The 24,203-nt window shown below is 40.0% G+C and overlaps 3 protein-coding genes across 5 annotated transcripts in view; 2 read left to right on the forward strand and 1 right to left on the reverse strand.

The window, feature by feature from the left end:
• Nucleotides 1–817: 817 nt before the first annotated feature.
• LOC137267941 (uncharacterized) lies at nt 818–13,169 on the forward strand. The gene is made up of 6 exons (XM_067802393.1): nt 818–1,003; nt 2,083–2,171; nt 3,245–4,757; nt 5,068–5,247; nt 7,034–7,082; nt 10,272–13,169. Exons 1-6 carry the CDS (start codon nt 980–982, stop codon nt 12,269–12,271), a joined length of 3,855 nt encoding a protein of 1,284 aa, XP_067658494.1. The 5' UTR covers nt 818–979; the 3' UTR covers nt 12,272–13,169.
• Nucleotides 13,170–16,956: 3,787 nt separating this feature from the next.
• LOC137267922 (uncharacterized) lies at nt 16,957–19,047 on the reverse strand. The gene has a single exon (XM_067802373.1). The coding sequence runs from the start codon at nt 19,044–19,046 to the stop codon at nt 17,949–17,951; it is 1,098 nt and encodes a 365-aa protein (XP_067658474.1). The 5' UTR covers nt 19,047; the 3' UTR covers nt 16,957–17,948.
• Nucleotides 19,048–21,769: 2,722 nt separating this feature from the next.
• Nucleotides 21,770–24,203, forward strand: part of LOC137268830 (coiled-coil domain-containing protein 150-like) — a 37,800-nt gene continuing 35,366 nt past the window's right edge. For 2 of the 3 annotated variants that reach the window (XM_067803396.1, XM_067803394.1), the window contains exon 1: nt 21,770–21,956. The gene's annotated coding sequence lies outside the window, so the exon portion shown is untranslated. The remainder of the gene's footprint in view (nt 21,957–24,203) is intronic. The other variant, XM_067803395.1, reaches the window with a different exon arrangement.

Consider the following 24,203-nt stretch of genomic DNA (forward strand, 5'->3'; position numbering starts at 1 on the left):
GCAGTATCAAGGCGGAGAAGACGCGAAATGGCTCCCGACATTGAACCTACGTAGGGACATTGAATTCAGGTTTTCGATGTCAGCCTCGCTGACTTATGCAACATGTCACCGACTTCCAACAGCGCAGATGTTCTTGATCACTGGATTGTCTGGTCCAGTACCGTCGTCATACCTGGGACATTAAAGAACAAACGAACAAACCCTACGGAGCTGAAATTAAACAATTATCAGAACACTGCAGACACAGTTATGATAACTGTGTTTCCATGGTACAACCATTTCTTACTCATGTCTGTTTCACCCATCACTTAACATGGCTGCACACTTTCCATTGCACAGTGGTGTATTTTTGTATCACAAGACTCGGTGTGTGATTCATCAGGGTTCAGTGTCGATCTTTGATGAGACCTCTTCACAGTAAATCATATGACTTGAAAAATACAGATTTAGTTTGAACCAAACGGTCTTAATTTGAAACAAAGAAACATTACCGTTCACTACTGGTCGCCAGCTGTACCAAACATTGTAACCAAGAGGGGAATCGATCCCGGGTATTCACTTTAACCACCTGCCTAACTCATTTGATAAGGACACAAAAGCTCAAGGTAAGACACCGTCGTGACGGATTTTACGTCGTGACGGGATTCTATTCTTGATTTACCAACGACACATAAATTTACAAATTCTATTGCAAAAACATTCTTTGAAATGGATATATTTCCGTAGTGTCTGTTTATACTGAACAGCAAAGCGAAAAAAATATCAACATGACGGCCGCTCTACCACTAAGCCTTTGCACGTGAGCCGGAAGTGAAATGAGTTCACATGACTGGGTTTGTTTGTCAGCCGCGAGCAGCCATATCAACCTTCTTCTTCCAAGATATAAACATGAACACGACAGATTTTCACTTGTGTAACGACTCAAGCTCTTGTTTCAAATAGTCTTCATCAGTAATCACAGATCATTGCGAGGTTGGATATGGCACGGAAAAGAGGGCATCAGGTATATTTTACGCAGAAGATCACTCTTTGCTCGCGACAAACTCGACAAAATGGCGTCCTCCATTCATCCTTATGCCAACGAGCGAAGTAAAATGACAGCGTGGTCGTGCATGGGAAAACGACACTATTTCGTTCTGTTTATACAGCAGTAGATATGAAATCAAACATTTATCAAGAGCATCTAGAACGACTTACACACCCCTACCCCGACGAACTCGAATCTGATGAATCTGGGCTCGATCAAAAGTGTTCAGTAATAATCGTTTTCAAATAGAATCATTGATTCTGTAGGTGAAGTCCTCGAAAAGGGACTGGCAAAAAGAAAAATGTATTGGGCACCCACCTCAGCACAGAAAATGGACAGAATATTCAAATGTTGCGCTTTCCCGTGTCTCACTAAGATTTGCGGACATTGTGCAGGCTGAAAAACTCAGACTGTGGATTCAAATTCCATTTCCACAGGATTGTGTTTACAGGTTTAGCTCCACCTTTGCAATTCTTCTCCACAAATTTTACAAACACTGTATGTCATTATACCTTTTGATGTTAATTGTGAAACGAGATGTTTGTCAGTTTCCTGGGGAGTACAGCACTTCAATGGGCACACTTTTTTCAGATTAATTAGCGCTCCCTCAAGATCAACAAGGGAATCTCATCCTAACCATAAACCGTGAACATCATAAAGGATGTCTAACCCTAACCCTAATCCTAAGGAACCCTAATCCTAAAGATCGTAAACTGCATTCTAGCCATTTCCTGACACCATGCATTGCTTTGGGTTTCTCAGCCACATGAACATTATATAATATAAAGCTAACAGCCATAATATAACTGGAATGCTGTTCAAAATGGGATAAACAGTTCAGCCTTTTTCACACATGACACAAGCAAATCCAAAATGTACTTTAGAAATTATTTTCCCTACACTTATATAAATGCAAGCACGGGTCTCATTTGACCTTTTTGCACTATTTCAGAAGAATGCAACAGTGTTTCAATTTTAATGCCAATATGGAAAACTACAAAAATACTGCAAACATTATCTGTGATAAGCTGATTTATTCTGTGGGGATTTTCCAGGAGACTGGTGGTAAACATCCTCTCAAGCCCCTAGACAGAGGCAGGAAACGCTGGAAGCAAGATGAACAACAGGGAACTCGGCACAGTGGGTAAGTGTTTAAGCAGTTGTTCATCAACCAAAGGTTCGGGTTCAGTTCCCACAGGGGTCCAATATGTGAAGTATGGGCATTGTTGCATAAAGTATGAGATGTTGTGTGACTCCTATCTTTCTGTGGATTGCTTCTTTGCATTAAGTGAGGGTATATGGAGGGGACGGGAAAGGGGAGGGCAAATATGTGGCCACTGCATGCTTTTGCATAAATTGAAGTGATGTCAGAGCTATCATGAAGCTGCTAATCTACTTGCTGTTTGAGTCACTCAAGTTGCTAGCTGTTGCAGATGCTATCTGTCCCAGTTCCCACATTGCTATCCCATGTAGTAATTAGTTGAGAAATACTTAAACTCGCACTGATGCGGACCGAACAACGTTTCTTGCCAACAGTCTAATTACGAAACCATCCTGCAAATTGGTCAGAACCCACTCCCTCAGCCATGATGGACACAGGGACTGGGCTCCTGTCCAGATCAGCAGAATTTCTTCACCCTAGACAGTGAGGTCCAGACTCGATCATTTACAGACCGCCAACATATAGCAGGAATATTGCTGAGTGCAGTGTAAAACTTCACTCACTCACTCACTCACTCACTCACTCACTCACTCACTCACCAAATTAGACCAAGCAGTACAAACAGGCCACACTCAAGGAAGAACATCCTTCTTTAACATTATGCTCACTCACTCACTCACTCACTCACCAAAATAGACCAATGAGTACAAACAGACCACACTCAAGGAAGAACATCCTCCTTTAACATTATGCTCACTCACTCACTCACGCACTCACTCACTCACTCACTCACTCACCAAAATAGACCAAGCAGTACAAACAGGCCACACTCACGGAAGAACATCCTTCTTTAACATTATGCTCGCTCACTCACTCACTCACTTACTCACTCACCAAAATAGACCAAGCAGTACAAACAGACCACACTCAAGGAAGAACATCCTTCTTTAACATTATGCAGCTTTGTTCTTGTGTTTATTATGAATTGAATCATCTTGATTTTGATGTCCCCAACTGTGTGTTTTGATAACCCAGATGTGTAACACTAATTACAGGAAGAGTTCAAGCTCAGAAAAGCTGGAGACAAGCATTGGTTCAAGAACACGATCTACCCAGAACAATGAAAAAACAGCCTCTGACAGCAACCCAAGAACCAGATCTTCTGTCCATGAGAAAACAAAGTCCATGTCTAGCCCCGAAGCTTCATCATCCCAGTCTGCCAATTCATCAGTGGACTTCCAGAATGTGCAAAACTCAGACTCAGTATCAGGTTTACCTACTTCTTCTGGTATCCAGAAAGAATTATTGCTCAATTCTAGGAAGTCTCCAAGTGATACAGAGGCTGGAAGTAATCAAAAGACAATTTCTGGGATCGAGAAAGAATTGTCGACCAAATCTAAGGAGCCTCCAGCTGACAAAGAGACCGAAGCAAATCAAAGGGCACATATTGAAAAGAATAATGAAAATGGGAAAGACCAGGAGTCAAATTATGCACAACTAACTCTTCAAAAGAAATGTAGAAGTAAATCACTACAGAAGTTGGATGAGCAAACAAGTTCTGTGTGTGGACAAAGTGAAGTAGCTGAACATGGAGATAAAAACAAGAGACAAAGGAAATCAGATATATCTGGTGAACCTGACCTCCAGTCTGGTGACACTGCTGATAAATACCCTCTGACCTTGACCTCAGATCAAGGTCGAAGGTTTTCAGGTCGTGTAAGGAAACTCACTCAAAAAGCTGCAGAAGCCCAAGAAACATTCAAGTCAAAAGTCCGCAGCAAACCTGCAAGTCCTAGAACACAACTCTCAAAGCTTGAGAGACAGCCAGAAAATTCAGTAGAATTGTCAACCACTCATGTTAAACACATGCTTTCAGAAGCAATCAATAACTGTGATGATACAGATAAGGTCAAGGATGACGATGATCAGGCTAGAGATGCTGATATAGAATCAGGAAACAATGATACCAGCACAAATGTCCAACTTTTGGCAGCCCAAACTGACTCAAACTTGTCACCATCTGGTGAAGTTGGAGAGACAGTTCTCAGCTATGCTGCTGAACTCATATCTGGAAATGGTGACGCTTGCCCTAGTCATCATTCGGGTACTTATCTTTCACATGAAATGGACAATACAACTTCTGTTTTTCTTTCAAACAATCATTCCACGGGTCATTGTTCCAGTGATCAGAACTTTGATAAAGAAATACCAGAGACTGAAAGCAATTGTCATGGTGGTCATGGTGATCATCTTTATAATGCCAGTTCAATCAAAACGTTGCAACCTTCAGTCAAATCCCCATCCACACCTCTTGACCACAGGAGTGTTTTTATGGTAGCGGACAGGGGTGTTCAAGCATCGTTGGTAAAAGAGTCCTGTCATCTGGTCAGTACAGGCATTCAGGTGGACAGTGGGCTCTTGTCACCATGCCAACAGGCTCCATTAGGCAGTGACATGCCTGATAATGAAGACCCAACAACTGGCACACAGCAGTCATCTCCCTTCTCGACAGGTTTTCCCAATGTGAATTTTGCTTCCTTGCTTGCTTTACCAGAAGCTGGAGAAAAGGTTTGGTTACACCTTATTTCATTTAGACTTAGACTGGTACAAACTGTACAACTTGAAGTTGTCTTTTTACAACTTTGTTTACTATTTAGGCCATTCAAGTTTGTGGGGGTTTTTTTTGACAAATTTTGTAAATATTTGTTCAACCCTGAACAAAATGATTTTTGTCAATCACATTTTAAATGCTTCTCCACAAAAAATCATCATCACCTGTCCTATCCATAAATTATGAATGGTCCCTAACAGCCCTTAATTGTTTTCATCGTTTTCTAGTGCTACCTTTAGAATTAGATATTTGTTATCTGTTACACAGGTTTTGGGCGGAGTCTCTGCTCTGGTAAAGGACAGCTTGCTACAAATACAGGGCATGCGACACTTCATTACCCATGACCTTCCCACCATGACCAGTGTGGCCTGCTTCCAGACTGCTGACAAGATTGCCATTAGCGGAACCATCCAGGGCGTGTGTCGAGCCTGGTCCATCCTCAGTAATGTTAGTGATACCTGTGTTCTGTATTTAGAGTGGACCCCCTTTGTATTTGTGATTGAGTGAGTGAGTGAGTGAGGTTTAAGCTGCCTTTAGCAATATTGCAGCAATATCACGGCAGGGGACACCAGAAGTGCCCCTTTGTTATCAGTGGGGTAAACACAAAAATATATTAGCATTGTGGGGGCATGGTGGGCGAGCTGGCTAAGGCGCGAGGCTAGTGATCCAGCGAGGTTGAGGTTTCAGGATAGAGCCCACCTTTGACAGGGTGTTAAAACCTTGGAGCCAGCTTTGTGTGCAGACTTTTTCAGTGTTGTCACAACCCCTAGTGTACAGTACACAACCCAGTGCACTTAAAAGAACCCACAAATCCGTTGGTATATGACCAGATGGTGGCCACATGAACACGTGCATACACCTAGTTGCGGGTACAGCAACATGCAGTCAACTTGGACAAAGTGCTGTGACTATGTGTTCCAGTCCACCAAGCTGTCAATTGGGTACCTCGTTAGGATGAGAGAGCCACAATAAACTCGGTGCGCCTTGTGGCAGCAAGAGTTGTATAGTCCCCAGGGAGTTGAGATTGAAATACGATGTGCTGTTGAGATTGACATCCAGTGATCGAGGGAAAAATACCAGCGCCTTGAGCATGCACTAGTGTGTGAATATGTGCTCTATATAAAGAGTTGTATAGTCCCCAGGGAGTTGAGATTGAAATACGATGTGCTGTTGAGATTGACATCCAGTGATCGAGGGAAAAATACCAGCGCCTTGAGCATGCACTAGTGTGTGAATATGTGCTCTATATAAATATCCTATCTATCTATCTATCATTGTGAAAATGGTGGGACCCAAATTTTATGCCAGTTTTGACAGAGTGCCAGATTAGACAAGTGTAATGGTTGGCCTTGCTGTCAGTTTTAAAGTCTTGTTTTCTCCTCTGGGAATTAGAGAAATAGTTTGACTTTTCAAGGTGTTTCTGTCTGCACATACTTACTGTCTGAAAAGCTAAACTTGAAACATCTCATCTATCCACAATCTTTACTTGTTTGCATGAATATGTGATTGCACCAGTTATCTATCTTTGGTATTGCAAGCTGTATGGTGCTTGGGCTTGGTACAGATTCAACTATGCGACAAATGTTGAATGTGACTTGATAGTATTACGTATATGCGACAATAAGAAAAAGTGCTTTCCTGTATCATTGACTAAAAGAAAGTGGTGATGTTTGTGATACTTCCAGTTGATTGCTAGAGTTAGTTCTAACATTGAATAATCTTCATTTTAAATGTGAAACATCACACTCATAAAAACTTTATAAAATTTTTTCAGTACTGTACCCAACTTCTAAAATTAAAATGAGATTAGATACTGTGACTAAATACACACTGTTTAAAATCATCATTGATTGTTGTTAGTGTTGTGTTATTTAATTGGACATGTTTGTACACAAGTAAGTGAGAATTATACTGAGGAAAAATGAGGGATCACATGAAAGGACAAGTATTACTTTATTTTTTTCCAGGTTTCTTCACAAGCTTTGTATGGCATGGCTTGTGAAAAATACCTGGGAAAAAAACAAGGGAATACTGGTTCTTTCATGTGATCCGTTATTTTTTTTTCCCTCACTATATATATGGGAAGTGGTAAGTTGTTTTGTATATTTTGCAGTTTATTTGTGGTTGTGGCTGACTCAGTCACATTTATTAACGTCAGATTATGACCTCTAACAGAATCTTTAGAAGAGAAACATGCAGATAAGTGTCTTAATTGCACCGTTATGTATTTCAGATAGAACACCATATTCAGCAGAGGGATTTAAAGAGTAAAAAAGCTGTCCGTGAGTAGATTCTAAGAATCAATGTTGGCTTTGAAAATGGTACAATTAAGTATGGTTTTACACTGTTTTTAGCAATATTTCATTAACATCACGGTTTGGGAGACCAAATATGGGAATCGAGTCTGGGCCTTCAGCATGACAGCCGAAAGCTTTAAGCACAAGGCTACTCAACTGCCCCAGGAAATTCAAGGGCAGACTTTGTATTTGTTAACTGTAAGCTTTAAGCACAAGGCTACTCAACTGCCCCAGGAAATTCAAGGGCAGACTTTGTATTTGTTAACTGTAAGCTTTAAGCACAAGGCTACTCAACTGCCCCAGGAAATTCAAGGGCAGACTTTGTATTTGTTAACTGTAAGCTTTAAGCACAAGGCTACTCAACTGCCCCAGGAAATTCAAGGGCAGACTTTGTATTTGTTAACTGTAAGCTTTAAGCACAAGGCTACTCAACTGCCCCAGGAAATTCAAGGGCAGACTTTGTATTTGTTAACTGTAAGCTTTAAGCACAAGGCTACTCAACTGCCCCAGGAAATTCAAGGGCAGACTTTCTATTTGTTAACTGTAAGCTTTAAGCACAAGGCTACTCAACCGCCCCAGGAAATTCAAGGGCAGACTTTGTATTTGTTAACTGTAAGCTTTAAGCACAAGGCTACTCAACCGCCCCAGGAAATTCAAGGGCAGACTTTGTATTTGTTAACTGTAAGCTTTAAGCACAAGGCTACTCAACCGCCCCAGGAAATTCAAGGGCAGACTTTGTATTTGTTAACTGTAAGCTTTAAGCACAAGGCTACTCAACCGCCCCAGGAAATTCAAGGGCAGACTTTGTATTTGTTAACTGTAAGCTTTAAGCACAAGGCTACTCAACTGCCCCAGGAAATTCAAGGGCAGACTTTGTATTTGTTAACTGTAAGCTTTAAGCACAAGGCTACTCAACTGCCCCAGGAAATTCAAGGGCAGACTTTGTATTTGTTAACTGTAAGCTTTAAGCACAAGGCTACTCAACTGCCCCAGGAAATTCAAGGGCAGACTTTGTATTTGTTAACTGTAAGCTTTAAGCACAAGGCTACTCAACTGCCCCAGGAAATTCAAGGGCAGACTTTGTATTTGTTAACTGTAAGCTTTAAGCACAAGGCTACTCAACCGCCCCAGGAAATTCAAGGGCAGACTTTGTATTTGTTAACTGTAAGCTTTAAGCACAAGGCTACTCAACCGCCCCAGGAAATTCAAGGGCAGACTTTGTATTTGTTAACTGTAAGCTTTAAGCACAAGGCTACTCAACCGCCCCAGGAAATTCAAGGGCAGACTTTGTATTTGTTAACTGTAAGCTTTAAGCACAAGGCTACTCAACTGCCCCAGGAAATTCAAGGGCAGACTTTGTATTTGTTAACTGTAAGCTTTAAGCACAAGGCTACTCAACTGCCCCAGGAAATTCAAGGGCAGACTTTGTATTTGTTAACTGTAAGCTTTAAGCACAAGGCTACTCAACTGCCCCAGGAAATTCAAGGGCAGACTTTGTATTTGTTAACTGTAAGCTGTCATGGGCCTGGATATGTCCCAGGATTTCGGTATTCAAGCCCAAGACTCGATTTCAGAAGTTCTACCATGACTTTAGTAAATACTGGATTGTGATTGGTTAATCAAAGTCATTCAGAGGTATATAATCACATTATATACCTCTGATTTTCCAACACAGTATGTTTATCTCTTAAATGACCCCTCTCATGAACAAATGGAAAGCCCATAATTAAACCCATGACTTAAATTCTTGTTACTGAAGAAAGTGACTCTACGACAAGATAAAATGGGATGAACTTCTGTGTAAGTCATACAGAACACGTAAACCCTATACAGTCATTAAAGAACTGTCATAAACTTGAACCTGCATGGCCCCCCTCTTATGATGAAATATTTCCATACTCTACGCTGGTCTTTGGGAATATATCCTATGACAGTGATGTCATTTTTATTGTGATGACATGCGGGCCATTTGGATTGAGATTATTCAAGGAGTACATCACCTCACTTGGGAATGAGTGAGTGAGTGTAGTTTTACGCCACACTCAGCAATATTCCAGCTATATGGTGGCGATCTGCAAATAATCAAGTCTGAACCAGACAATCCAGTGATCAATAGCATGAGCATCAATCTGCGCAACTGGGAACTGATAACATGTGTCAACCAAGTCAGCGAGCCTGATCACCCGATCCTGTTAGTTGCCTCTTACAACAAACATAGTCACCTTTTATGGCAAGCATGGGTTGCTGAAGGCCTATTCTACCCCAGGCTTTCACAAGTGACCTCTCTTGGGATTCTGTATATGTGTATGAAAACCTCTAACTGCATAACAAACATACACTACTAATGTTATATATGTGGAAGTTGGCCATGTGCTTTTGCAAGGGATTTTCATTCTAAACAGTACAATTTGAAATTAAAATTTGATCGTGTTATCATAGCTAGATGTGAATAATTGAAGTGGACTCTCTAACCACATGTGGTTCACATAGGGTCATTGAGATAGCCTAGTGGTTAAAATGTCTGCTAGTCATCTCAAAGACCCAGGTCCTATTCTCCACATGGGTACAGTGTAAGAAGCCCATTTCTTTTGTCCCCAGCCAAAAGAATATGAAATATTGCTAAAAGCTGCATAAAACACTCACTCACTCACTCACTCACTCACTCACTCACTCACTCACTCACTCACTCACTTGCAGTGGAATCTTCTTCCAACTCACTCTTTGTTGTGTTGAATTAGCAAGCATACTGGTATTTGTGATATTTGTTCATGCAGTCAACCGTTTCTTTTCCTGTCCCAAATTATTCAAAGGCAGAAGAATGGGGAAAATTCTTGTGGACCTACAACTTCTTTAGTCTGTATAAGTGATGTTTCAACATAGATGCTAACAATGACCTTAGAATCTATGTCGAAACATTACCTATACTGTGGTATATATATAACAATAGTCCTCATTATTTAATGCCAACAAAAGAAGTCATTCAGAAGCTTTTGTTTTTGCAAAAACACAATGCTCTTACTTCTTTTGGACACAAAGAAATATCTACAAATCAGCATGTAAACTGTGAGATAAAAATATTTGGATGTACACTTCATGACCAAAGACAACAGAGTATTCACATTTTTACGTTTGTGTACATAACACAATTTGAACTTATTGTTTTCTCTTCTACAGAAATTCAGTGGATAACAAAAGCTGGAGTAAAGAAAGTTATTGAGTTCAAGCGTCCCGTGGGTGACGATTCTGTCTCCCCTACCAAGTCTTCCAAACCTCTGACAGTTATGGTTGACATCAAGACACCTGAGATACCAACAGAATCCGAAAACATGTCAGTCTCTCCACTCAACAAATTTTCCCCGACACATTCCACTTCAGATGAAAACAATTCCAGTGCTAAAACAAACATTCCAGATCTCTGTTCCAAAAAGCAAGTTAGCTTGTTGTCTGGAAAATCATATTCTTACCCTCTCATGGATGGATTTCCTCTAGCTAATGTTGGAGAGAAGCAATCATCAGAGATAGTGCCTGAGAAAATGGTGATGGAGAAGCAGATGTCATGTTCAACAGATCTTGCAAATGACAAGGCAGCAAAAGCAGACGGAACAAAAAGGGTTGCTTTGGAGGGCAATGAAATGCTAAACAATTCAGATATAAAGAATTTGATTAAGAAGAAAATTAAAGCAAGTCTGGAAAGAAATGAAGAAGAAACTCAAACTGATTTGCAAGATGACTTATCTGATTATGAATGTGACGATGTTGATGTTCATGAGGACAGAGATAGCAGTGGGGCCGATACAGAGAAAGTGATCAAGGTGGAGAAGACCCTTGACGATCATGTTCAGAAAGGTGACACTGTGATCTGGAAGGGCAAGGACAGGAACAGCTACATGATAATGGTCACCAAACGTGGAGACTTTGTTTGTGAATACTGTCCTGAGACCTTTGCCACAGAAGATGATCTTGCTTCCCACCGAGTTCACGAACATGATATTGATGAACCTACAGAAGAGACTAGATCATTTGTGGAATGCAAAACATGTTCACAAAGGTTCCGATGTCATTTGGAACTTCATCGGCATCAACGTCGGGCTCACAGTCTGATCAGCCTTTTGCCCAAGACGGAGCCTTCTGTAAATCACTCCTGCAACGTTTGTGGTAAGAAGTTCTCTGAGAAACGATACTTGACAACACATCTAAAACGTCACACTGGAATCAAGAAGCATGTATGTGATATTTGTGGATGGAAGTTCTTTGAGGCCCACAAACTGAAGTTTCACCTGGAGACCCACAAGCGCCAAGAGGACCGTCAGCTGCCGTATCGCTGTGTTATATGCCTGCGTCAGTACCACAACCGTCAGTCTTGGAATGATCACATGAACACCCATTCTGGAGCCAAACCATACAAGTGTAATGTGTGCCCATCAACATTTGCCCATCGCATTGGTCTCCACAGACACAAACTGACCCATGAGAAAGAGTGTCCATTCAAGTGTCCCTATTGTAGTCGTGGTTTCAAGGTCAAGGCCAACCTTAACGCTCATATGACAATGCATACTGGCATCAGCAAGCACACGTGCAATGCTTGTGGGAAGGTATTTACAGTTGCAACCTCACTCCGACGTCATAAGTGTCAGCCGATTGGATCGAAACAGGACTCGTCTGAGAAGGAAACAGAAGAGCCGTACACCTACATGTGTGGTGTTTGTAATATGACCTTCCAGACCCTTGAACTGGCAGAGACTCATTCTCTGACTCATGTAGATGGCGCCACAGGAGGTATGAGTCTTGTGGGAGTCCAGGTGGAAGAGGTGACTGATAATTCAGATTTTGCTACCTCAGGTTCTGTAGATGAGTCAACAACTTATATTGTACATAACAATGGCCAGTCTGTCACTGCCAGTGATATTTCAGCTATTATATCATCAGTTGAAAAGAATATCAGTCAAGAAGGTGATGCTTTGGTTGATGAGGCAGAGAAAATTCACATTGCGGCAAGCACTTTAGCAGATTTGTCGACACTGTCAAAAGACACTGATGCCTTAGGAAGAGGTTCTGTGGATTCCTTGTCCCAGGAATTGGTAGATGTCACACTACACAAACCACCACCAGCAACCTCAGAAGCATCTAATATGGAAGATATGGCAGGTGTTACCATGGTCCAGGCCACTATGTAGATACAATACCAGTGACAACAAAGACCAGGACCCAGGAATCCAAAAGACTGCTGCTACAAAATGCAAGTGGCAGGACATAGGGGTCACAGAACACAAGCAGGGATACACCAGAGGCAGACATGCGGGGCATCTTGTTTGAAACCCAAGGAAAAGAGGCTATTCGTACTGAGACATACATGTATATGTTTACAGTTCCAGTTGCAGAGCTCCAAACCTTCAGAGGGTTCTGAAATGGCTGTGTGTTTAAAAGCAAAGATGAAATACAGTCATGTGAGGTGTAGGTGAAATGGTTCCATGCTTTTGCAAATGTCAACGTCTTGGTGAATCAGGCACAATCTTCAATATGTTTTATGGCCAAACTATGCTTGACGAGATTTCAGTGATATATGACTCTAAAGCTGACAGCAAAGCTGGATGCTGATTGACACAAGCAGACGTCAGATTGGTAAACCTAGCTGAAGGTGCTGGAGCGTAACTAAAGCTATACACAAAATGGTTTATGTATGACAAACCAAAGTCCGAAGTCGGACATGCCAGATATGTCAAAGTTGTCTGAATGCACAGCTTGTCAACATGAAACAGAGCAAGTCAGCTGAGTCAGTCCCGGGTGGTGTGGAAGTCATGATTTGTATGATTAGAGTGAGTCTGCTCATTGGTTTCTGCAGTACATCAGCAATACAGCTCTGCACTGCAAATCAGGGCAAGACAAAGAATGAGATGTAGTTCCCCTTTAATATTTTGACTTGGCAGTGTGAACATTCACAAGGACAAATAGAGGGTTCTTTGTGAGATACAATTGCTGTTTTATGGTATGTGATGATATGTGATGAAATATGCATTGTACAGTTTTTTAATGACTTGCAGTGAAGTCTTTAGTATTACTGCTTCAAAAAAAAAATTATGTCAAAATAGTCGAATATTACTTCAATGAATTCTATGCAGAATCAAATAATCTTTATTGTCTTTCATGGCAGCATTGTAATCATGGTAACCTGTACAGGTAAGCAGTGTAACATGATGCAGTCCTGTTGTACATATTACAACACTGAGACTATAATGCAAGATGCATCATGATGCATTGTAAATGCTGTGTATGGTTAGAAATTTGTGTTTTCTCACATGCTGGGGGACTGTTCATAATTTATGGCAAGGGGTGATTATGATTTTTTAAAATATTTTTCTTATTCTCAATAGATAGTATTGTTTATTATCAATATATTTATATACACATATTTTTATTTTGTGGGTGGGGTGGGGGTGAAGAGAGTTTTGTTCTGAGGGGTAGGGATGTCAGCATTTTTGTGGATGTATTGTAGTTGCATCGCAGTTTTGTACATGACATGCAAAGGGTGGGGGCATGGAGCTTGTCACATATCATATTATAAAGTTTCACATCGTGCCGAGGGAAATACAGGGTTTTATCAGATAACGCATTTATCCAGCTGAATGTTTTCACTAATCAAAACAAAACAACACTCATCATCAAACGAGTTGCTGCCATGTTGACACCAACTGATCGTTTGACCTCGATGAACTGCACGTTTAGTAGGCTTGTCGATGCACGCTTTTCTCTCTTCGCGTCGTCACCGAGGCGTAGCGGGGTGATATGACTTTCACAGCGGGAGTATAAAAGTCGTATATTCCCACTGGCGGATCGTGATGATGTACATGGTATTTTGTCAGTCACATGGACCAATCAAAACTCCACATTTTTACATGAGGCTAGATATTAATTTTGGGATGCATCTTCACATTGTACTTGTTTCTCCACAAATGTCATTATCACCTCTCTTGTCATGGATTAAGAATGGTCCCTAGCCTTTGGATTTTTAAGTACAATTGTGTCTGGAAAAGACAGACAGGTGTAAACATTCTTGTGACATGGGTGAAACTACTGTTTGTTGCTGTACTGTTCTGTTTGTGTCATGGCCTGTTTGTCTGGTATCTTTTTCACGTTCTCACAAATCCACACAACTAACTGAACTGAAAAATGCTTGTTTATACCAGTCTTCTTGAGGTTAGAATGTCAGTTAATCGCTATTTCTCATCTCACAAGTCACTGACCCAGGGAAACTGAAACTACGCGTGCTTCTTCTAACAAATTCTCCTGATTTCATTCAAGAGGTTTACATTTGAGTTTCAATTTAGTTGTATGGCTTCTCTAGCCAGCTTATGTTTTTAAATGTAGTGAAATTTGTTTACATTTAGTAATGGTATTTCAGTCATCAAAAATAGAAAGGATTGGAAATAATTATCGATAGTTTAAAATACATTTTTGATAAATCAGAATTTTCTTACAATAACACACTTGAATGAAGTAAACTAACCATTAAATTTGATGACTATTTATGAACTTACATCCACTCAACTGCTTAAAACTATCTGTACTGTATAATATTAACCTCTTCTGTTGTATAATTCCAGTGTCTTTCTTGCATGCGTGCGTTTCATTGCATGACAGTATTAGTTCTAAAAAAACCATATTTCTTTTCCTTTACTTCCGGGCTAGAATAGGTCTTCAGCAACCCATGCTTGCCATAAAAGGTGACTATGTTTGTCGTAAGAGGCGACTAACGGGACTGGGTGGTCAGGCTCGCTGACTTGGTTGGCATATATCATCGGTTCCCAGTTGCGCAGATCAATACTGATGTTGTTGATCACTGGATTGTCTGGTCCAGACTTGATTATTTACAGACCACCGCCTTATAGCTGGAGTATGGCTGAGTACAGCGAAAACTAAACTCGCTCACTCTTTTTCCTTACTCATGCTTATTGTGCTTGTCTCCTGCTATGAGAATGGTAGTGGAACACTGGAAGTTCACTCACAACATGTGAGTGGATCCCAGCAAATCCACAAATCGGACATATTCAGGAAAGAATGACAAACATGGTTAGTCCTGTGACTGTTTTGGTGTGAAAGTATGCAAGGGAAGCAATTGAGTGAGTGAACTTTACACAAAGTTTACTTCAAGAGGACTACAAAAACTACAAGATATTTAAGTGATCCACTATCATTCACGCAGAAGAAGATGCATAAAAAGCATCAGGATAAGTATGAAAATCAGTTTTATCTGAAAAATTGCATAATTAGAAAAAATAAATAAGGAAAAACGCTTAAAATTGGTGGTTAAATTAAAAATGCACATACATTTTGATTGTAATCAATAATTATTCATCACAAGTCTTCTGGTAATCAATAGTGATTTGGTTTCCGATTCCCAACACTAATTAATAGTTTAGTCAACATATATCTTGGCTCTTTTCAGCTGCTCACCTTTGATATAGTTTTTCGGTTGTGTACAGTTGTAAGAAAATAACTTAATTCCAATTCTTAAGTAATTTCAGTACAATGGGCAGCCACTTTGAAAGCTCCTTTTATTGCCATGACAATTTCTAAAAATGTAATGATGGTGTTAGCTTCAAAGGTGTTGGGTTTCAACACAGTGTAGTAACATTTTTCATAGTATTTATATATTGTCTTTGCTGATAACATGCTGTCAAGTTCTTACCGAATGCAGCAAACTATTTATCACCAGAAACTGCCAAGTTGACGAAACTTACAAAGTATGTTCACTTCATCTGTTGACTAAATACAACCCATGAAGATCCGGAGTAGAACAAGTCCTCAGCAACCCATGCTTGACACAAAAAGCAACTGAGCATTTTTGTAAGAGGCAACTAACGGGATCAGGCAGTTAGGCTCTCTGACATGGTTAACACATGTCATAGGTTCCCAATTACGCAGATTGATGTTCATGTTGTTGGTCACTGAATTGTCAGATCCAGGGGCGATTATTTACAGACCATTGCCATATAGCTGGAATATTGCTGAGTGCAGCTGTAAACTAAACTCACTCACTAAGTCATCAGGTAAGCTATGGATCATGGCACTATATTCACAAAGTTTTCACTTTTAGAGTGACTCATAAATCCACAACACCACAGCCATGTCGAAAGATGATCGTCCTTTTCCCTCAAAACATTTAAAAGCTATCAAAGAGAATAAAAAGGAGTTATGATCTGTATTTTGAAAATACTTTCATTGTGTTGTATATGTCTACATTTGTTATTAGCATACTTGCTATGAATATGAAATGTTGTTTGAACATGTTAAGCAATATGTTGGAAATGGTTTTTGCTGTTACCATGGTTACAAACGGAATGCGAGAACGTCAGCTAGAGACATTACCATGAGTGCACTTTGGTGCAGAAGTTGTTGTTACAGTTAGAATAAACTCTATACAATAATCTGCGTTATGTCCTTCTGTGTATTTGAGTGTATGAGTGCAACCATAATATTATTCATGCAGTTTTTAGTGCACTATTATATCTGCATGCATCCAGATTTGATTAAAATCCAGTGCAACCACCATTGTTTGACACAGGTGCAGGCCTGACACTTACACCAGTGCAGCCAGTTACAAAGTCATGACAGCGTGTTCAGCATCACATATCATTGTAACCACCATGATTACATATCAGTGCAACAACTATTTCATGACAGCATGTCATACAGTGCAGCAAAACATAATTTCAGGATGGTATGCAAGCAACATTCTTCACATTCAGTGCAACCAACATTCTTCACATTAAGTGCAACCAGGATTATTCATGTTCAGTGCAACCAGCATTATTCACATTCTGTGCAACCAATAATATTTACATTCAAAGGAACATTATTCGCATTCAGTGAAACCAGCTTTATTAATGTCCAGTGCAACCACACATTATTCACATTCAATGCAACCAGCTATATTCACATTTAGTGCCACAGTTTAACCAGCACTATTCATGTCCGGGGTAGAATAGGCCTTCAGCAACCTATGCTTGCCATGAAAGAAGATGTAAGAGGTGAATAACGGGATCAGTTGTTCAGACTCGCTGACTTGGTTGACACATGTCATCGGTTCCCAATTGTGCAGATCAATGCTCATGTTCTTGATCACTGGATTGATTCTTTACACACTGCTGCCATATACCTCCAATATTGCTGAGTGTGGCATAAAACTCAACTCACCCACTCAATCACATCCAGCAATGCAACTAGCATTATTCACATTCAATGCAACAAGCATCATTCACATTCAGAGCAGCCAGGTATATTTCTCACCTGTGCTGCCACACAACTTCATGCCAGAAAGTCCTGTCATAAATGCTCAACAGCAGTTCGGTACTTTAAACTCATACCATTGGAATCAGTCATGAACGTAAACCCAAAGTCGCTGGTAGACCCAGTGGAATGGATACAACGAACACTGTTCAATGTCGCAATTGCCTCCAGGAAATGAATCCATATAAATTACTCAAATAAAATTGATTAAAAAATCTTGCTGAAAACCCTTTTTTAATTATACTGTAAAATATGAATCTGTATAATAACAATGAGAATATGACTGCTTAAATATACTAAAGCATATTTCAATATATCAAAAAGACAAATAGTCTTGGAGGTAACACATTGACTTACATCTGAAAGAACCGTGCAAATTATTTTATGGGGTTCTACTACTTGTATTTTCATACAATAAAGCATTGAACTGAATTGAAATATTTGGTGAAGTCGTTAAGTATGTATCAACATGTTGTAACCAGCCATTTGTCAGTAATACTGTTGTTATTAGATAATCAGTTTCTCTCTTCTTCATACATTTTAAACATATTAAAAATACAATTATTTTTAATGCAGAGAGGTCCTGTACTGTTCTGGGATGCAATCTAACAGACCCTTTTCTTCCAAAACTTTCCGGCTAAAGAGTTTGTTGTAGTATTTATGTCCTGTATCACACAGGCAGGTCACAATGGTGTGCCCTGGGCCCATGAGTTCAGCTGCCTTGACTGCCCCAACAACATTGAGCCCTGTTGAAGCCCCAACAAAGAACCCTTCCTCGTGAAGTAATCTGAATGTCATAGCAACAGCATCAGTGTCCAGTATTACAAAAGCATCATCAATCGGGGCACCCTCCAGATTCTTTGTAACACGACCTTGACCTATACCTTCTGTAATGGAACTTCCTTGGGTCCTCTCCAGTTTGCCATGCTTGATATAGTTGTAAAGGACGCTGCCTTGGGGATCTGCAAGATAGGACTGTATCTTGTGATTCTTGTCTTTCAGGAAGGTGGACACCCCTGCCAATGTTCCTCCCGTTCCCGTTCCAAAAACAACTGCATCGACTCGACCATTTGTCTCTTGCCAGATCTCAGGGCCTGTTGTTTCTATGTGAGCCCTTTTGTTGGCTGTGTTATCAAACTGATTCGTCCAAACAGCGTTATCTATACTCTCTGCAAACCTTCTTGCTTGGTGGTTATAATTGTCCGGGTCGGTCCAGGCTACGACTGGGACGGACCTGACTTCGGCACCTAGAGTTTTCAATATTTCTATTTTCTCCTGCGATTGGTTATTCGGCATGTAGATGACACACTTATATCCAAGGGCAAGACACATGTGGGCCAGACCGATCCCAGTATTTCCAGCCGTTCCTTCAACCACTGTACCCCCCGGTCGCAGCAACCCTCTTTCTTCGGCATCCTTGATCAGGAAGAAGGCAGCCCTGTCTTTTACTGAACCACCTCCGTTACAAAATTCAGCTTTGACAAGAATCTCACAGCCTGTCTCGTCGCTTAGTTTATTCAGGCGGATTAATGGCGTTCGTCCCATCATGCCTGCCAATCCATTTCGTATCGAATCCGACGACACATGTCTGATGCATGCTTTCTTGGTAACGCAAGTCCTCAGCACCCCTTGCCATGCCATGTTGTTTATGGTCTGTGTGAGCATATGCAATATTCGTGAGCACTAGTTTCAGTCAAGGGGTCAGGCAATGGCGTGCCCTACTTGGTGCTATCGGAACTTACAGTTAGAAAGTGCCTTGTCATTGTTCAGACTGCTAATATATGCGAGATTAGGTTACATCCAAGAATCATCGGAGATAGTGGTGTATGTATCTGGGTCAGTCATTCCGGGAGTGTTATTTATTTACATTCCCAACTGACTTCAGAGGAAGTTCACAACGTTATCGCGTCTAACCAAGCCTATCAATAACTAATCTAACTTAAAAGTTTACAGTTTAATTGGTTCAATAGGTTACAAGCATTCATTGTAGCGGTTTTCTTCCACGAACACATTTTGAGACGGTCCTTTTCCGATTTGTCGACATGAGCATGAAATTCATCATTAACATTTACACGTGTGTGTGAAATCTTGACAAATGACAAAAAAGGGAGAAAAAAATACCGCCATACTTAGTAGGGTTGGTCTCGATAAGATACAGTCACATTTCATATTTTATTTATTATATCTCTTTGGTATATAAGTGAGAAGTCAAATTCGATACACGCAATAGAAACTATAAATACACATGCAGGTTATGTTTGGAAAGTGAGAAACAAACCATCTATCAGTATAGAATTAGACTTGCCCAGTCGTCATAGGCACCGGGAATCGATGTCCGTATAAAGCCGTCCTTCGGCCGGTTCGTACGATCGAATTTCAGTTTGCCTAGGGTATATATACTGGTTTGTGAACATCTTACTCGTGATAACCGTGAAGATCCGTGGTAGGATAGCTCTTCAGCAACCCATGCTTGTTATAAAAGGCAACTATGCTTGTCGTAGGAGGCGACTAACGGGATCAGGTGGTCAGGCTCGCTGACTTGGTTAACACATGTCATCGGTTCGATGGTCATGCTGTTGATCACTGGATTGTCTGGTCCAGACTCGGTTATTTTATCGATCGCCGCCATATAGCTGGAATATTACTGAGTGCGGCGTAAAACTAAACTCACTCACTCACTCACTCTTACGCTTAATTGCTTTTGGAGTCGAACAAACTGATAGACGGCTAAGATCTGCATCAGATCCACCTTGCCCCCCCCCCCATGTTAATCGGTGTTACATCCACCCCACTCACTCACTCACTGCTTGAAAGTTGGTTGATGACAATTACCCCAAAATAACCCCTTCCACTTGTCTTGATTGTTCTGCGTTCCGTCAAAGTTCATGAAAGTGTAGTCTGTAAATGGAATGCATTATTGTGAAAACCTGACTGCCGTTAATAATGAATACACAACGCTATTTGAAAAGTAATCAAATGTAACGCATGTTATGGGATTGCACCTTCTCACTAAAGTAAAGGTTTTAACATTTTTGTTGGGTTCTAAGAGCAGGAGAAGAAGGAGGAGAGAAGGAGGAGGAGAGGGGAGGGGAAGAAGAATGAGAGAAGGAGGAGGAGAAGAAGGAGGACTAGAAGAAGGAGGAGGGGAGGAGAAGAAGAAGGAGGTGGGAGAAGAAGGAGGAGGAGAGGAGAAGAAGGAGGAGGAGAAGAAGAAGATTTCATTAGAGTGTCACATACTAATATTCGGTGCATGACACGGTTAAAAACGAATTACATGGCACCCAGCCATTTTGCCTATGAGACACATGGAACCATATATCACAGTAAAACATTTAAGATAAATAAAAATCTATTTTGCGCTTACATCCCAATTCTTGCACACAAAAGACCATTCACGCATGCATCAAACTCAGTATACTTCGTGAGTGTGTTGACCTTGTTTCTTTCACTTCTTTCACTGCTTAAGCAGGTGTTGTTGTGACTTGCGTCACCCCATTAGTCATACCACTGATTAGTCATACACCTTAAATAAACTCATCTCATTGATTGCTCTTACAGTATAAGAAATGGACGTATGACCAGTGTGCTATGACCTTGAAACTAGAGGCCAGAGTGAATACATTACATTGTCATTATGGAATTTTCTTCAAATGTTTAAATGCATTACGTTATCACACTTCTCTGTTTTGACATGTTTGTATCTTTAAGCAAGAACCCGCTTAAACAACCACCTGACGGTTTAAACACTATCAAGCACAGGAAACATTTAGTTTCAGTTTTAATAAGGAAACATTTTACAGTTTACATCTTCGGGTAAAGTTACAAAACACTGCTTGTATAATGTTAATCATGGGTGTGCATTATTAATGTAGGTTGTTCAAGTGTTTATTGTACAAATGAATCTTAGATGCATAAATAATTATTTTTAAAATTACAACAGAGACCATATAATATTATGTGGTCTCTGATTACAAGATTTAACATAAATTCTTAATTTAACACTCAAAAGCAGAGATAGTTGTTGTATAGCCAATAGTTAGACAAGAAGAAGTCGCTATTGCATGTATTAGTAGGTCCAGTCGTTATTTCCACATTATGAAAATAATAAGAATATGTTTTATCCATAAAGGACTTGCGTCCATGCATTGTGTGCATGTATGTTGGGACAGCATTACTGCACATTCATTCAGTACTAGCCATTCGATATTTAACGCGTTTTCGTTCGGACTTTTCACATGGCTGCTTTTGTTGTAACCATTTTCCATCATGTGTTGTACCTTTGGTTCAAAACATGAAAATCCATTATGGGATTTCGTTTTATAGAACTTGTCTACAGGAAAGTATTATTTGATAAATTTCGCATCTCCTTTTATAGAAGAGCGTTAGACATACGGAATAACTCGGTCTTCTCCGGCTGTCGCTCGATAATGGTTGAACGTTTATCAGAAATGGTATTCCGATTGGTGTAAGAAACTGACCAATGAAATCATTAGTTTACAATCATGGCGACAAGTAGAGGCAGGTTTGAGTTGTTTCCAAGCAAGATATGATATGAAGGAATAAACCGACTTAGTTGTGAGTACACAAAGTGATTAATGATGTCTCATTCATAGATAATGGCCTGTTATGGGTATCCATAGTTTTAAACTAACGACTTTGCTCCATGCGTGCTTGTCAGATTAGTCCTGGTGTTGCCGCGTCAAACATGCAAGCGTACAGCAACAGCTCAACACTACAAGCTGTCAGAAATATTATCCGTAAATTACCACGCATGGCGGCATTTCAAGAATGCCTACCCGTAGGTCACTAAGAAGACATCATGCCGAGCGTAAATCTCTATCATAAACCCGTTTAGTTAACATAACAGGCTCGTTTTGCAGCTGGTCATACACACCGACCGCATTCTTATATTCAGTACGTTTTTACCCTTGGAATTCCAATGACAGTTAGAGTAGCTTCTATTAATGCCAGTGTGCGTACTGTTCAATATTTTGTATGGAGGTTTATCAAGGTATGATGTGTGAATTTAAGTGCCAATTTGGCCATGCAGTGTTTTTTGTGAGGCTGTCAGACTTTCATTAAATGCATTATGATTATCTGATTGTTTTTTCTAAGGTTCTAACCGTCTGAATACTAAATGACAGCCATGGTGGTTGGCAGTTAATTTAAAACTGTATTAATGCTCAAGATGTGGATAAAGCGAAGCAAGAGACTGAATTGTTTTGTTTACATTCCTTCCTCTTTGTTTCAATTTTAAATAAATATATGTTGGCTGATCTGATACTACTTAATAGTGATATGAAGTCAGTGATCATGGACGAGATATTGATTATGTTCAGGTTGCAAGGAACATCTGGAAATTGAACATATGAGTGTCTTATGCCTCATTTTAACAAATGTTAATTCAGTTCCTGCTTTAAGCAAATGTAATGTATGGTACATTTGATCACTTTCTAAATGGCATTGTGTCTTCATTATATCATTGCTTTCAGCCCTGGGAGCTGAGCTAATTTACACTTTTCAAAGGAGTATGCAAAGTACATAAAGACCTGTAACAGCTGTCCGACTCTCATTTTGTGGAAGAAGTAGTGGCAGAGTGGTTTTGTGTGCTTGTGATTGCTCCTAAAGTGTAGGTTCAAATCATGGATTGGACTTACCCAAACAATACTACAATTATCTGTACTGTAATCCCCATATAACATATGTTACCTACTGTTTTAACTATTGCATTTAACAGAAATTCTATATGGAAGTTGAAACAGAAAGCATGTCGGTCACATGGAAGTTAGGAAATTTTCACTTGCCAAAAGGTGATGAAAGTGTCCTTAAAAGGTGATTTTACTTGAGTATGGGTGCAAATATTTGTCCTCTGAACAGACAGGCTTCTGTTGGGAGCCCACAGGATAGAGACCAGTCCTTCAAATGAGTTATTGCTTTGACTGCTGATTTGTTTTGGGGTACAGTGCCTTTCGAATATAAAATTACATAATGCTAAAAATAACTTTATAAAGTTTCTCAGATAGTTAGTGATGTAAATTCTTGTATAACCATAGTTGTGAAAACAGTCTAAACTGAATGTGATAGAATTTTTATTAGTGTTTCAAAATTTATTGTAATATCTTTTTGCAGGTGCTTATCAAAGTTTCTAAACAAAATGGGCCAGACATACTAAAAGGGAAACAATTCAATAGTTTTGCCTTATTATGATTCATGCTAACAGCTTGCTCATCATTTTCTTGAAAAGTGTAGAAAATACTTCTTTGGGAAAAGTGTCAAATAATACAAATTTCTATGGGGTTGCTCAGATTGTACTTGTAGCATACACTAAAATACTACTGTTTGCAAATTTGATGTTTTACTGCTACTTGGGAATACAGTTTTGTTGAGTTTTGTATTTTAGTTTAAGGTGAGACATTTTATGACCAGATGGTGGCCACATGAACAGTACCTGGTTACAGATACAGCAATGTGCGGTAAATCTGGATGCAGTACTCTGACTGTGTGTCCCAGTCCCTTCACCTGTGAATGGGTACCTTGCAAGGACAAGAAAGCCACATTAACTTTGTGTGCCTAGTGGCTGCAAGAGTTGTAATATTTGTATGAGGCCCACGAAGTTGAGATTATTTAATACATCTGTACATATTGTGCCATTTACATTGACATCCAGTGATCAAGGAAAACACAACCCGTGAAGTGCCTTATTTAAAGTGATCTAGAAGTATTTCAAATAGGGTGCTATATAAATGCCTCACAATAACAGAATGATAATAATAATGATAAATGTTTCCATTTCCTGACTCATGCTCATTATGCTTGACATCA

This window comes from Haliotis asinina, chromosome 16 (assembly GCF_037392515.1).
Source record: "Haliotis asinina isolate JCU_RB_2024 chromosome 16, JCU_Hal_asi_v2, whole genome shotgun sequence".
Classification (NCBI taxonomy): Eukaryota; Metazoa; Mollusca; class Gastropoda; order Lepetellida; family Haliotidae; genus Haliotis; species Haliotis asinina.